Source organism: Coloeus monedula (assembly GCF_965178545.1).
Source record: "Coloeus monedula genome assembly, chromosome: 9".
NCBI classification, from domain to species: Eukaryota; Metazoa; Chordata; class Aves; order Passeriformes; family Corvidae; genus Coloeus; species Coloeus monedula.
Genome location: NC_138789.1, coordinates 12,625,484 through 12,641,129, shown reverse-complemented (window position 1 = coordinate 12,641,129; position 15,646 = coordinate 12,625,484). Strand labels below are relative to the sequence as shown.

At 37.2% G+C, this 15,646-nt stretch overlaps 1 protein-coding gene across 1 annotated transcript in view; it reads right to left on the bottom strand.

Annotated features, from left to right (window-relative positions):
* Positions 1 to 388: 388 nt before the first annotated feature.
* The window catches only part of OLFM3 (olfactomedin 3), a 54,614-nt gene continuing 39,356 nt past the window's right edge, over positions 389 to 15,646 (bottom strand). The window contains exons 3-6 of the mRNA XM_082287662.1: positions 13,434 to 13,589; positions 10,109 to 10,328; positions 2,489 to 2,595; positions 389 to 1,154 (exon numbers count right to left, since the gene is read on the bottom strand). Of these exons, the coding sequence (XP_082143788.1) occupies positions 477 to 1,154; positions 2,489 to 2,595; positions 10,109 to 10,328; positions 13,434 to 13,589 (1,161 nt within the window). The 3' untranslated portion in view covers positions 389 to 476. The remainder of the gene's footprint in view (positions 1,155 to 2,488; positions 2,596 to 10,108; positions 10,329 to 13,433; positions 13,590 to 15,646) is intronic.

The window sequence follows — 15,646 nt, the reverse complement described above, 5'->3', positions numbered from 1 at the left end:
TCATACTCCTTGTCTAAGTAAATTAAATTCCTAAATCTTTCTTTTGGAATAAATAAAAAAATACAATGTGCAATATGTGTCTGACACTACTGAAATGTTTCCTGAAGTTAAGCAATATATTAAAAAAAAATGAGGTAAAAAAAGACATTCATGCATTTAAGCCACCATTAGTCTCTGACTCTAAAATAAGGCAGATCATAATCTTTTAAAACTGTCTTTAGCCATTTAAATCCTCTTTAGTGCTTTTCAAGACAAGGTCTTGACAGACCTTGCAGAATCATGAGTTAAGATGCTTTTTATTTCTGACAGGTCATTTTTGACAGGTTCAAGCCATATTAAAATGCATTACATAGTAGAAAATGTTGCTTTTGTTTAATGAAGAAAGAAATGTAAATTAAAAGGAACTGAGAGAGATGGATGCTTTTAGAGTTAATCACAAATGAGACTGCTTTGAGGGAGGGAGGTAAGGGAAAGAATTATGTGTCATCCTCAGTTTTAATGACGTGGAAAAGGGTGACGTTAAACAGGACTTGATGTCCATTATTCCAGGCATAGAGAGCTCTATCTCTTGCATTGTAGTCAAGCATGGATATATGAAAATACTGATTATGGAAAGGAATGTCTGTGTACTCATAAGTGGAGGTTTTTGTGGAATAGGAATAGTAGACCTTGGCTCCCGTTAAGTGCGAGTTAGTAACATACAAGGTGCCACAGATCATGAAGGATTCTCCAGCACTTCTCTTTGGGTAGCCTGTGCTCCAGCTCTTCAGCACCTCCAGTGTATCCTGGTTTAGCTGGCTGATGACAATGTTGCCTGCATTCTGGTTGGTGGCATACACAGCCCACAGCCCAATTTCATCTGCCATCAGGTCGATATCAGAGAAGCCACCCCAGGTGTAAGGGTAGACATTGTGAAAGCCAGCGTACTCCAGGCTACGCTGTGCCAGCACCCGCCCCGTGTCAAAGCTGTACTTGATGATGATGTTGCTCTGATACTTGTTGAAATAGAGGGAGCCATTGTAGACAACGTGGTTGGTTCCTGCCCATTTGAATGGAAGGTTGTATGTCCTTGATTCAGCCCCACTGACGAAGTCAGCGATTGATTTGTATTCGCGGACAATTTTATTGTTAGTGTAGCTATCCATGTACCAGACCTGGAAAGAAAACAAAGACTGGGAGTAAACATCTTGAACACAGTGTGTGGTATGTGATCATGATATGGCATGATGGAGACATTGCAGAAAAAGAAGGAAAACAAGTTTTAAATGTGCAGCAGGCTGTCAAAGTGCAATATTGCCCACATTCCTGTTACAAAAGCAGGAGGAACTCTTTAATTTGTGAATCAAAACTTACCTCGACAGGTGAACTCTCAATACAACTGTTACTAACTACAGTGTCTGCATTTTCAGAGAAATTTAATTCTGGATTATTCAGTGTTTGGGTCTCTGCTATATGGTGCTTGCTTAAAGATATTTCTAGAGACTAATATTCCAAGAGAGAGATGGGAAATGGCACGTGAGATAAACTTGAATTTATACTTGGGAATAAATGTGGTTAAACTTTTTTCAGCTGAATCTCTATTCAAAGAAAAATAGTCTTTTCTTAGTAAAGGAAACAAAAATAATAGCAAAGAAACTAGTAGAGTTTCAAAGCCATTTTTTCCTCTTAAAGCAGAATTATTACTTCTTTTTAATGTTCTGTATGGAACTTCCATTCCTCCATTTTTCTCCTTCATGCATTTTTCCTTTTCTCCTTTTAGTTTCTCAGAGTTTGCTGCTCTCTTAAAGCTAATTGAGATTTCTGGACTAAGTAGCAAACCTGCATGGACACAGTGGGCAGAGCAGAGCTGCATATAAATCTTTATTTGTTGTCATTTTTATGTTGTCTTTTCCGTTGCCTTTGGTTTTTTTCTGTATTCAAAAAATTAATGTTGTGGTTCTCATACAAATGACACCTAGTGTTTTGACTTCCAAAGGCCTTTGATGGAGAGAGAGCACCTTCTCAAAACTGTCGCCAATTTGAGATACTATTGCAGATCAAACAACAAAACAATACCATAACTTGGACATGATGGAGCAAATGGTCTGACTAGAGCCTATATGGGACCTAATTCTGCCAATTTTAACTGTGCTGCATTATGGGTCCTGCTCTTGGGTAAAAGTGTTGATGTTTGTTTTAGATTACTCTGGTTCTTAAAAGACCCAAGCACACTTAAATATGTTACAAAATAAAAAAATTGTGTTGTCAGTTCAGATGTTTGTCAAGCCTGAAAAATTTGAAGGAAACAGCACAAAAGCGCTCAGTTAACTTTTGTCTTTGGATGTTTTTCCAAAAATACTGTTGCTTTTTCTCTGAAGATGTTTGAGTGTAAAAATGACTGAAGTAGAAGAAACATGCTTGCGAGTATCTTTTAAAGGGAAAGTATCTTTTAAAGGATTAAAAGAAGCCAAGTAAGACTCCAGGACACGAAGATGATGCCTTAACATACTCGGTTATTTTTCTCCGATGCCAATGGATCTGTCATCCAGGCTCCAAATCGGGTTCCAGATATCTTCACTGTAATGGGGCCTGTGATTTTCATCAATTTGCCACATGCTGAAATTAAAAAAACCAAATGCATTAATGTAAATAATTGCACAACTCTCCTTGACATCAGAGCACAAGAACAAATGCTCCAAACTTCATAGTAGCTCCAGGGGATTCAGGCTTATGTTGAAGATTGATTGTCACCTTCACTGAAGGAACCTCTTCTTATTGAAGAATAATCTAAATATGTAAAAGTATACCCATAAAATTTTATTGATATATATTTTTGTATTTACATCTTTTGAAGCACAGTTATGGTTTTTGGGCATAAACTAAAATATAACCTAGTAAAATATTTTCTGAGTTGAAGAACATTTAATAATAAATGAAATGAAGACAATCTCCCCCCCAATTCTGCCTTCAGGAAGTTCAGCACAAGGCTAGGATTGATGGATGTTTCAGTTTTCCATTTGCCAGGGGAACAAGGTGGTTAAGGGCAGACACAAAAAAAAGAGCGCGTACACACAGCGTGTCTGTACTCAAAGCTTGTGCCTGACTGCCCCAAGCTCACACACACATGGCTCTTTCTGTACTGGAGGCTGGCTAAAGAAAGTGAGTATGAGAATTATTTAGTAAACTTGGCTGTATTGGTTGGCTTCTAATCCATTAGACTGTCTGGGAGGAAATAATGAAAGTCGATACCATCTTGGACGCTGACCTTCCAAACAATTCAAAAATCTATATTTTAGGGGACATTAATAAGATATCTGTTAGTAACAAGCTCCTGGTGGAACCAAGATTTAATACCACACAGTGATGTGCATGTAATCAGGTCAAATAGCATGTTTTTAAAGAAAATAATGTAAAAAGAAATGAAACATTTAATTAATTTTTTTTAAGTTTAAAAATAACCGCTTTTCTGAGCTACATGGTTGTGCTATAGTGATAACCATGTCTATCTAGGAAATGTTTAAAACAAACTATCTGGTGTTGAGAGTGAATTTATTCACTTCAAAAGAGAGGGTCACATCAAGCCTGAATTCTATACTCTGTAACTGGAAAGGAATGTATTATGCCAGCCTATTTCAGTCACTTAGGATTGGGTTAATGCTGTGGTGAAAACTCAGAAGCTGCTTGGGTAGTTTTCGTTCACAGGCAGGGAAATTGCATGGATTGAAAATGAAAATAACTGAATGCACGCTGAGATCTCAATGAGCAGGGTAGGCTGTGTCTATTTTCTGTGTCAATTAAGAGACGTTATTATTTACATATCTCAAATCTATGTATGGTACAATATTTTGAAGATATTTTTGGAATTTCCCATTTTAAAGAATCTTATAGGTTTTTATACTTGGTTATCATTGTACATAATTTTTTATTCTGGATTTGTTTTTTTGTAGATGGGCTGCTATCGTGTGCTGAATTCTCTTTTTCTACAGCATGAACTGCTATTAGCTTGAAAGGTAGAGATCTATAACCTATCAAGATGAAGGCTTTTATTTTTACATGGTATATTAGTAAATAGTCTCAGAAATGGGCATGAGATAACCCTTCTGAAGGTCTGAGTTTAAATTTGGAATACTTAATTTGGAGTAAGTTGCCAGAAAACTATTAAGCAGAAAGAAATCAGAATAAAATCCCTCCTGAACTTGTAGTTTCTAAGATAATTAAAACACAGTGAATGCATGAGTTATAAGGTATACTAATACTAATTGGTGCCTATAGAACACAGTATTGCAATTAGTGGGAAAGCACAAAAAGAATTTGGAATCTGAAGCACTGTTTCTTCTATGAAGAAAAAAAGTCGAGGAAGCTAAATGTGGACTCAAAATGAGTTGTGAGATTTTGCTTCTGAATGGATAAAACCTATGGAAGAGCCCCTGGCAGGGATTTGAGTGATCCCAGAGCCACCTTTTGTGTCGGGGGCCCCAGGCAGGGCAGGTGTGTGAGCACTCCAGGTGGGCTCAGCAGTGCCAGGGCATGGTGGGAGCAGCACCGGCACACAGCAAGCTCAAGGCCCTGGAGCTGCAGCAGGAGAGGGATAAGAGCAGGTGGTGGTCAGAGTCCCTGTGGGGGTGTGCACTCAGCTCTGTGGCTCTTTGGGTGCTGCTCCATGTGTGAGGGGCTTTTTGAGGCTAGAGAACAATGTTCAGAGATTTGTATGCTTAAGTGTCAGTACTGTGGTTCCTCTGTTATACTACTTGTATTTATCCTGAATGTATAGCTCACTGATTACAGTTAGTTACATGTTGTTAATAATTAATTAACCTCTTCAGCCTTCATTTAGTTTAAACTATATGAACTGAGTTGTGTACCCCTGTCATGGGAGTCAGATGCTTTTAGAGAATGATCTTTCAAAACATATTGAGATGCTGTTCAATGTGAAAAGAGATGACATTGTACTTCAGCCGCTAAATGATCAGCACTTTGAGTCAGGGTATACTTCTGATCAAATTTTTATTCCTAGGCAGCATGTAGTGATCAAGAAAGACTCTTAGGAGAGCTGCTGTATTGCTGAGGGGTAGCTGACTGAAAAAGTGTCAAAGCTTCTCTTTTTGGCACAACAAAACAGAGCACTTTGTAAGAGGCATGAGGATTTTTTTCCCTCCTGCCCTGTAGTAGGCACCATTTTTCTTTTCTTCCTCATTAAACAGAAACCCACAGATCTGCTTATTTTATGATGTAACTTGATGGAACTGGTATTTAAAACTAAGGAATACTACAAGTATTTTTTCCACATATTCATTCCTGTTGTAGTGATAATTCATATCCCATCAGCAGGCTTCTTCTGTAAATCCCAGCAGTACCTGAGGTCTGCTGACCTACTTGCTGACAGCATGGACAGTAAAAAGGAAGCAGCAGAGCTGTCAGAGCCCACCTCTGTCTTGTCATCTCAGCCTCCCCACAGCTGAGAGATCCTCATGACTGGGTCTCTGTTTAATGAGGAAGAAAAAGAACTCAAACAAACCAGAAAGTCCTCTCAGTTCAGAAAGTATTGCTCGAAAGAACAAGGACAAGGCCCCAGAGCAAGCCTCGGCTGAACGGTCAAGTTGAATCAGCTGATGATGTTTTAAACTGCTTAAGGCTGCACAAGTAACTTTTGCAGAAGTCACGTTTAACAGCTCACTGACACAAGGTGAGTCCCCTCTTGCTTTTAAGCACTTCCAAATTTGTGTTCAGTCCAAGAAATTTTCCTTACTCCTCAACCAAAGCTGGTAACAGCTTCTTCTTGTCTACTTAAAGAGCGTTCATCTAATCCCAGCCTGTATTCTCAGCTGTGGAATGAACCTTTTAATTGTTTGGGTGGCAGTATTAAAGCTGATCTTGCATGCTGAGGTTTTTTTGCTAGGGAATGGTAATACTAACATACTGCAGGCAGGATCTTAAAATTCTTCTGGCATGAAAAGTCAGGGGTTTTGAAATTAATGAAAATTCTAATTAGTTTCCAGTTGAGACATTTCTTTAGCTCATTTTGTATGTAGATAAATAGAACAGAGACAAATGTCATGTGAAAGGGGAATCACTTCTGGACTGTGAATTTTCCATAGCAGTGAGGGGGGGCTGACAGTTAAAACTAGCCCATGCAAATTTTTTTTCCAAGTAGCGAAAATCTTCTTCCCTGCCCACACTTTTTTTTTCTTTTCTTTTCTCCTTTCTTTCCACTGGCAGAAGAGAACATATGAAAAGTCTTTATAGCAATATAGCAATTTGATTCCCTGATAGAAGGACCAGATGCTAGTAAAAAGTTAGGTCAAATATATCTCCATACTAACAAATGTCAGGAAGTTCAGGTAAGAACTAAGAAAAATGTGATATTTCTAGGCTTTTTTTCTCTTCCCAAAGAGGTTCAGATAGGGCTACACAGAAAAGCAGTGGGATTTTTAGAAGCCCTCAGTCTCTTTCCCTTGGCTTTGGAAGAAGTAGCTGCCTACATTAGAAAATCCCAACCATTACTGATTGTAATAGTTGGAAAATCTCAATCATGGAGTCTTTTTACATCCTAAACTGAGCTGTACAAGAAGCATCATACCATGCACAATCCAGGTGTTTCTGGCTTGGTTCATCTCCTTTAACAATTCTGTACAGTGGACTCCTGTAAGTCTATTCATGATTTCCAGTATTTATTTATGTTAAGGAAAAAGTTGAGCGTGAAGTGACCATTAAAACAGAAAATAGATGTACTTTTGTACAGCCTGTGGGCTGTGAAAGTATATGGGGCAGAATGCATCTGGAGAGCTCCGAAGTGAGCAAATACCAGGAGGAGGCTGTGATAGCCCAACTGTGTAGGAGCTGTTTTGGAGATAGCTAGAAATGGGTAGATAGTCCCAGTCTCTGTGATAGGAATGAATACTGGTAGCTGCTATATAGAGCAAGTGAGTGTATAATTTGTAGAAGGACTGGTGAAGGAAATAAAATCCCAACATTCTCTTGAAGTGTTCATAAGCATCATTATTGCAGGTTTTTTTGTGGGTAATAAATAGGGGAAAATGAAGTGAGGTTTTTTTGGCACTTGCACAAATGACTTCTAAGTGTTCTACTGCTTGCACTTTTCTGCTTATGGTCAAATTTGTCATAACATACTAGCATGAGGGAATGAAGAACTAGTTCTAAATAAATATATGTCTGTTTTCCTGCATAATATCAATCCAGGAAGCACTTTAGTATAGTTATTAGAGTCTGCTGAGAGGAAGCCCCTGGATTTTTCTGCATGGATGCCATGACTTGGTGTGTAATCTTTGGAAAAGTCATTTATACTTCTGGGCTGATTGTTTCATCATCTACAAAATGGGGATAAGAATCTATATTTCTCTTGCCCAGTTTTATACAAAATGATATTTGTAAAGTTCCTCAAATCCCAAAGGGAAGGATGCTTTGGAAGTACAAGTACCACTGCAATCAGTAGTCTCATGCCTGCACTAATAGCTCCTCTGCCACTGATGTAACAGCACTTCTTTGGATACATAGAATACTCTACTTTTGAACTGCTAACAAAAAATGTTACTGTAAAATATTGTTTAAAGCCTACATTATAATCAAATGTAGCTAGACATGAACCCAATATATATCTACTCTAATTATATGTCAGGGTATTGGCTTCTATGAATGCTACCCATGTAAGTTTTTTTCCAATTTCATAAACAGGCCATGACAAGAATAGGAGGGTTCCAAGCACCGTGTGCAACTTGCATTCTCTTATAAATACACATGACTTACAGGATTGTCAGCAAAGGACCCATACATGCATAAGTACATGGGAATTTGGGGTGTGTGTAATCACATGCACTCTATTCCTACGTGTTTACCTGCATGCACCCTTTAAAAGTTATGTCAACTAATTTCTCAGCAGTTTCATCTTCAATTTTCTCTTATTCCAAAGAGGAGTAAAATTCAGTCATCACAACTGTTGTGGTAATCATTAAACCTCAGTGAAATTAACTGCTTAGTGTATGTTAATGAGTGTTGAAAGTGTTGCCAGTGCAGATGGAAGAACCCTTTTAAGTGGCCAGGACAATATAAATAATGCATTATACTGCTGAAAAACACCTGTGAGGGAGAAGAGTGGAGAACAGCTATTGCACACGCTGATTAGAAAATTGTATTGTGAAATGTAGCAAAATCTGCAAAGCTTCAAGCCAGATCTTGTGGCACACTGGGGCCATTGGCTCCTGGCTCTCAGGCTGGCATGGACAGGCACAGCTGGGTCATCTCCAGCGTGGCCAATGTGGCTGCAAAGAAGGTGTTGGCATGAAAGCTGCTTTCCCCTTATGCTTTCTGATCTGAGCACACAGTCTCAGCTTTCAGCAGTTACAGGAAGCCGAACTGAGGCTGTTTGTACTTTAAAAGGTGCACAGGGATAGGCCAGAAAAACAGCCAGTCTGTTAGTAGGGGACCATAAAAGTAATTTAAGCATCTAAGTCCAGGGAATAATGCCAATAAGGATGAATGAATCTGTGTTACATCTTGAGAAGGTCCACTCCTTTTTGGTAATGGATATGCTTAATAATTTATTTTATACAAAACTTTCCTCCCTACTGCCTAATATATGAAATTTCAATGTTTTTTTCATTAGGTACATCAAGAGATTAGAATTTACTGCAGGAATTCAGGATAGATAGGATATCAATACACCTAATTCTGGTGTATAAAATATATTTCACGCTGTCATTGCTTCACTGATCAGTAAAAACTGTAAAAAAACCCCCAAACCTGTAAAAGCATTGAAAAACAATACTTGTTAAACTGATGATTTTTGATATCTAATAACTTACTGGAACACTCGCTATCAGAAAATACTGTTTATTCATAGGAATTTTCTTATTTGCTGCAGTATTGCAACACAGCCATTTTCTCCTGACTGCCTTCTGTCAATGCAGTAATGTGCTATTATGTGTGTGTGCTGAGGGGAAAATAGGATCATAAGAAATTTCTGTTTGAAGAAGTCTTTCATGTATTTTAGCACATCCTCACTGTGCTATTTCCAGTATAAAATAAAGAAATGGAAATAAATAATTTAAGAGGTTAACTTAACCTAGATTTTTCTCATTCTATTGCATCACAAAAATAAGGAGGCTCTGCTAATCCAGTTAAAAAGATATTTAATGTCCTGGGCAGCATTTGATAACTGAGACACCAATCACAGGCCTAAACCTTGGAATTTCAAGTTTATTCATGTTCAATGCTAAACTGCAAAGTGTTCATTTTTCATAAAAGGGCTGGATTGTTTGCTGTAGTAATCCAGGCTGCAACAGTGATCCATTCAGAAATCTCCGAATGCATGGATAGACTGGGGAAAGGAGAGACTGCACTGTGTTTGCAAAGCAGGTTACCTATCAATGGAAGTTGTGCCTGACACTTGATATTGATCCTTCAGGCCCTTAGTTTTGGTAGCTGATACTGAGCTAGTGCTGATTTTCAGAGATGCTCAATGTGTGACTTTTTCTAACTAGTGCCAGCATGGGAGCAGCTGAGATGGAGGCAGCCTGAAATAAACCTGGTGCAGCAATAGCAATGCATCGTTGCTGTGCATCCTGCAGAAATCACACTTTGCTGCCTTAAATTAGATGTGAGGCTTAGATTGTAATGCAAACTGGAGAATGGGATATCTCTCCTAACACTAATACAGGCTAAAGACATTGTAGTCAGTGGCCTCTCAGGTGTTATAGCAAGATGACAGGCTTATGATGTGGACATCTCAAAACTGATTAAAGTCTACTTTTCACTGTTTTTCTTTTCACACTGACAGCCCAAAGATGACTCTAGTAGCAGTGTGTGTCTGAGCTTTTTTTGAAAGAATATTTGTAACTCCCCAACTGGTTTAAACCTCAGATTTTGAATTTTCCATCTGTTACATTTTTTCATCTTAATTCCTTCTGTATACAGTAGGGTAGAACATTATGTCATGTACTTAGAATGATATGACTGACCTTAGGTTGAGTTACTCTTGTTTTTTATTAGGGTAACACAGATCAGAATATGATGCAGTCTTTCATCAAAGAAACAAACAAACTTTAATCTTTCTAAGGAGAGACAACTAAAAATGCATAGCAAAGGGACAAAATTTGCCATGAACTTGTTAACTTACTGAGCTTTTTCATGCAGTCACGAAGCCTGGTTTCTAAATTGATTACACGCTGGTGTAGTTCCTCATAGTCATAAGCACCAATTTCTTCCTGAATCCCAGTCAGCACAGTAGACAGATTCCTAATTTCCTCCTTGAACTGTGTGATCAACTTGGCATCAGTTTTGTATTGTTCCAGAACTGGGATCAGTGGCAGGAGCTCATCCATCTTTTCTTTCAACTCCTGTTAAAGGCAATCATATGTGCATTAGAGCAGTTTAAAGGAGTTCAATCCCCTAATTTCCTTTAATATTTATGCCTGATTATTAAAACAACTTGAAAATGATTATTTATTTTACAGATCTATTGTTAGGCTACTGTGAAAAGTCTTAGGCACCTCAGACTTAATGGTAGTAAGCAGTAGACTAAATGCATGAGAGAATAGTTTTTCTATTGAAAATAAAGAGTTACCTTCAGATGATCTGAACCAAACCCACTGACTTTCCATCTAGAGGATATAAACCGCCCCTAAGTGTGTCTGTCATCAGAAGATGAATGCACAGTAGTGTTCAAGATCATACCTGGTTTACAGAGCTGTCATACATAGTTGGTGGGCTGTTAATTTCTATTTCATTCCCTAGAAGTACTAAATTATTTTTTTCCTCAATGTCTGTTGAACGGTGTTTATTCCTGTTCCAACCACAATGATATTTAACTTTTTTTTCTGAAGTAAAAAATCCATGGTTCTTAATTGTGATTTGTGCTTGTCAACTGGGTACATCACTAAATGCTTTTGAACTTGCTCAGTTGACATCTCTTCTGGAATATCACAAATGTATTTTTTTGCCATGTGCAGTTGTTGTTGCATTGCCAATCCTATTCTTAAACACTGACTGAAGAAAATAAAGCTCCACCTTGAAATCTCAGATTGCCCTTTTCTCAGATTTTTCCTGAGACTCATACTTTGAGAATTTGTCTTAATTTTTAGCATATATTGGTTACCCATCTTTCATTTCTTAATTATTCTTTTAAATGCACTAATAATAGGGGCTTTATTAAATTTAAGCCAATTTGAAGTTGTTTTTTGTTACTGTTTTGTAGAAAACCTCAAAGAATCCTTGCAGTCAAAAAGTCTTGCTTTACTGAAACGTAGCCAATATGTCAGTATATATGGATTTGAGAGTATTAGTTCTGTTGATTCTGTTCTTAGGGGGTCTTCCAATTCCATTATGGTAGCAGAGTTACCAAAATGGACACAAAGAAGTGAAGTCCTTTTGTTTACAGTTAAAGCTATTTTTATTTGGCTGTTTTTATTAAAATCTTAATTTAAACCTACTTTATGCCTGTTAAAATGAATAGTAATTTTTTTCTTGATGACAAGGGAAGTAGGCTTTGTGACAGAGAGAGAATAGCTCCAGAAACCATAGTTTTTGTTACTTCATTTTGAAATAGTGAACTTAGGCTTCAGTTCCGTGGGGTGGTGAATGGCCAAAAACCATGGATAAGCTGTAATGGGAAAAAATGCAAAGCTTGTAAAAACTCAGGAAGATAAAAAGTGTTTGAATTAGTGGAGGTAATGTATTGCTGGTAGGATTTATGCCAGATGATGTATCATTTGAGCAAACTTGCTGTAACTTTTTGTGGCAATCAGGTACTTCCTGCTTGGCATAAAGCATGGACTAACTGTAAGCTCAAGTGTGATCTGGACCAACTCCTTGGTTCTGATCAGCATGAAAACACAGATTTAGAATATCTCGCTTCAGTAAATCATATGAAGTTGATTTTGGTATTTTCATGATTTAAAAAAAAAAAAAAATTTTTTTCTTCAGCTGACACTCCAGAGTTTGTTGCTGTGATGAGTGGTACGAAAACTAATTTGTATTGCAACACAGATAGGTGGTAGATGTGTTCTGGCACTTTAAGCCAGTTGATATGAAGGGTAATGTTATATCCAACATGAATTTTTCTGTCTCAGGAAAGATAAAACACTGGAATTTTGGTAGACTATATTTCAGAAGAGCATATTGTATTATGTTGACCTTTTAAATTATTTTATAGTTTGATTGGCTGGAACTCCTGGCAAACTGTCGGACTGAAAGTAAATGACTGGCCAATAGAAATATTGGATATTTAAAAGGTTATTGTACTGGAGTATTGTGCTATCTCTGACATTGTGTGTCAGACATTCACATTTTGATATTTTGCTTCCAAGGAAAACTAAAATGAGAATACCGAATATATAATGGCATTATGCAAATGTGTTGTTATTGTAGCAATATGGGATAAAAGGAAAAAAGGTGGAGATGTTTCTTATTAACCAAAAAACCTGGAAGTATGTGCTCAAACAGCTGTAAACTAAGAACAATGATGTAATTTATAAAGCTTGGTAGTCAGATCATTAGTGTACTTACTTCCTGATATTATTAAGACCCACTGGATATTCAGTGTCACTGATAAAAAAACCCTAGACCTCTTGGCAATGTAATTATTTAGGTATCTAACTCTAGCACCAATTAGAAAATTTTCATTTTATGGGAACTTTCAGAAACACTTCAAAAAATATATACTTGCTTAACATAATGTAATCCTCTGAATGTATTTTCTAGAATCTGTTTTGTGTTCTCAAAGCCTTGAAAGATCAATTTATCAGATTTGATATTTAAAGAACCTTAAATGTGCTCTTGAAGTATTTTTTTCCTGAAGGATACTTCAGATAGCTTTTTCAGAATACACAATGGTATCTTGTAATATCTGCAACCCTTCTTCTTCACAAAAGGATTGGCTTGTGGTTTTTGTTGTCATTAAAATTCGGTGGAAGTCTTTTTTTAATCACGCAAATGCGACTGGGAGTGATTGCCCTCCTCCCCATCTTGAATTCAAAACAGCAGACCTTCAGACATGAAATTAGATCTTAATTGTACTGGATAAAAATTACAATAAACTGATTTATTTCAGCCTTTCTTCCCTTCAACTGCAGTAAATGTCAGGCAACACTACAAGCACAGAACTCTACTTGTTTGCTATTAATTCCACTGGATCTCCCTCTTTATCATTGGAGCTTGAATGAATATAAATTTCTCAGTATGACATGCACACTGATACAGAAAAAACAGGAATCTGTTTATAAGTGACATTTCTCTAATGACTTAATAATTAATAGTTCCTCCCTATTACAATTAAATTGAACAGAGCAAGAGATTATCATCATAAAGGAATATTTATTATGCTTTTCTTTTTAATGGTGCTTAATGGTACAAGCACTTCAAGCTGAGGCCTTAGCAGTCCATGAATTGCTACTTCGTACATTGTTTCCAGCAGGCTTGAGAGTCATTGTTAAAACTGAACCTACTTGAAAATGTTTTGTCATTAATGTCTTCCGATCATCTTCGATTTGCCGAAACTTGGCCTTCAGCCCTTTCATCTGCGTTTCCATTTTTAAAACGTACTGGAAATCCCTCTGAGTCCGTAGGTTTAGCACTTCAATCGATTGGGACATATTCTGAACCTGTTAAAGAAGAACAGTCTCTAAAAGCACTTTTTGTTGCTTTACCTTTTTTCCTGGTTAAATGTCAGGCCTTGAAATGCACTTCTGTGAATTAGTTGTGAGTCATTTCTACCACAGTACGATTCTACATTCCGTAACTGCGTGACAGTACAAATCCTGGGGAACAGGGCAAGACCTTCAGGCCATAAATTATTTGCACTACTTAGAGGTAAAGAGAGAGAGATCCTTTAAGCATCATTAACAATGGGCTCAGGAGAGGCTGTCAGGCAATGGAGTCAACTTTGAGACCTGTAGTAGATATGACTGTGGTTCAGAAGGTGCTAATACAATGTCTACTTCCTTCCAGGCACTTTGGGAGGCACTGGACTGAAATTTGGAGATTTTGGTCAGCATGAAGAGCATGACTTCCATTGTTAGTAGGCATTTATATAATCATTCAATATGAGGCATTCATAAGACTACCCAGAGATAAGCTGGGGTGTGTCAATCACCACAGAGGTGTTTGCTCATAATTCTGTAAGTAAATGTAAAATGAAAAATTTTATCCAGTGGTCTCAGCGTTAGAAAACCACAATATTTTTTTTTTTTTTAAATAGAGGAAAAGTAGCGAATGTTTGGGTAGCTTTTGTTACCCAAAAGAGCAAGTGATTTTGTAGCTATAGTGAGGACTTTTACTACAGTGAGGCAGCAGTAACTGTCATCCAGAGTAAATTATACATACTTCTAAAAGTTTCTGTTATGAAAGCAATGCTTTTGCCAGCCATAAAAATGACACATTTTCCAAGTGCAGTTATTCTATTTCAGTAAGTGTTTTGTTTTCCCAAAACATGAGAAAACTAGATTGCTGTAAATGTATTACGCACCTTATTGAAGTTTTGGCTCAAACAAAAAAAAAATTGTACCTTCCTAAGAAAAAACAAACCCAGCAGTACTCCTGTGGTTTGCAAGAATATGCAATGTTTGAATGGGTATTCATGTTTGGAACTAACTCATTATGATCTACTGAATGTGTGGATTCCGAAAGTACTCTTAAAAATAGTATACATTAGTTATTGCACAGTTGCCGTTAGTAGTTCTGAGAAAGGATTTTTAATGAAAAAAGCAGACTTTTTTTTTTTTCCCTATCTAATTGTTGAAAGCAGGCAAATAAAGTCCTTCGGGTGCTGGAAGAACTTTGAGCATTTCCATTTGGCAGAAAACACATTCATATAGAGGTTCTAATTAAAGGACTGCATGGACTCAGTGAAGTAGTAATACAACATTACATATCTGTGATTGCCACAGTTCTAATCATAAGAAAATGGCTTTTAGAGGCTAATGATTTGGGTTCATTTCTGTGGCAGCTTAAAAACGATGCTGTGATCTTAACAAACCCCTCCAGCCCCCACCTCAAAAGAAAGTAAATTTTTTTTTTTGCAGTAATATTTTAATATTTGGGAAATATGCTGGAGCAAAGACTGAAGTCTTCCTTTCTTTAGTGAACAGACAGCATGAGGGGAAGCAGCTCCTTTTCTCTCTGCTGGTCCATCAATGTCCTCTCCCTGCATCTCATGTTATGGGTTCTATCACAACTTGACATTAAGTCCCTTCTGAAGTTCATGGAAGCACAGGGAGCAAAAATCTATGGGGATCCGGTGTTATATTAGCACTGGAATGACTTTTCTATAGCTAGAATACTACTAACAATTGTGTGCTAAAAATGTATTTTAAGGTCTACATTTTATGCTGATTTTTGCTACTGTTCAAACACTCAGGCCTAAGGTTCTGTACCCCTGGCTGTGATACAGTAACTATAACCTTGGTTACTTATACAGGGAATGCAGAATGTTTGTGTTATAGTTGCAGCATTTTTTCTGTTGATGCAAAACAAGACTTCACTGGTTCCACTATATGTGCAATAGTAGATAATACTGGAATTAAGAATTGGACTGTTGGGGAAAATTTGCACCACCGAAAATGAATAAATAAACTTGAGGAAAGAAACAATGAAAAAATTAGAACTCTTTATCCTCTGTACAGTTTGCTTTCAAGATGCTGTTGTGTCTCTCTCATTACTT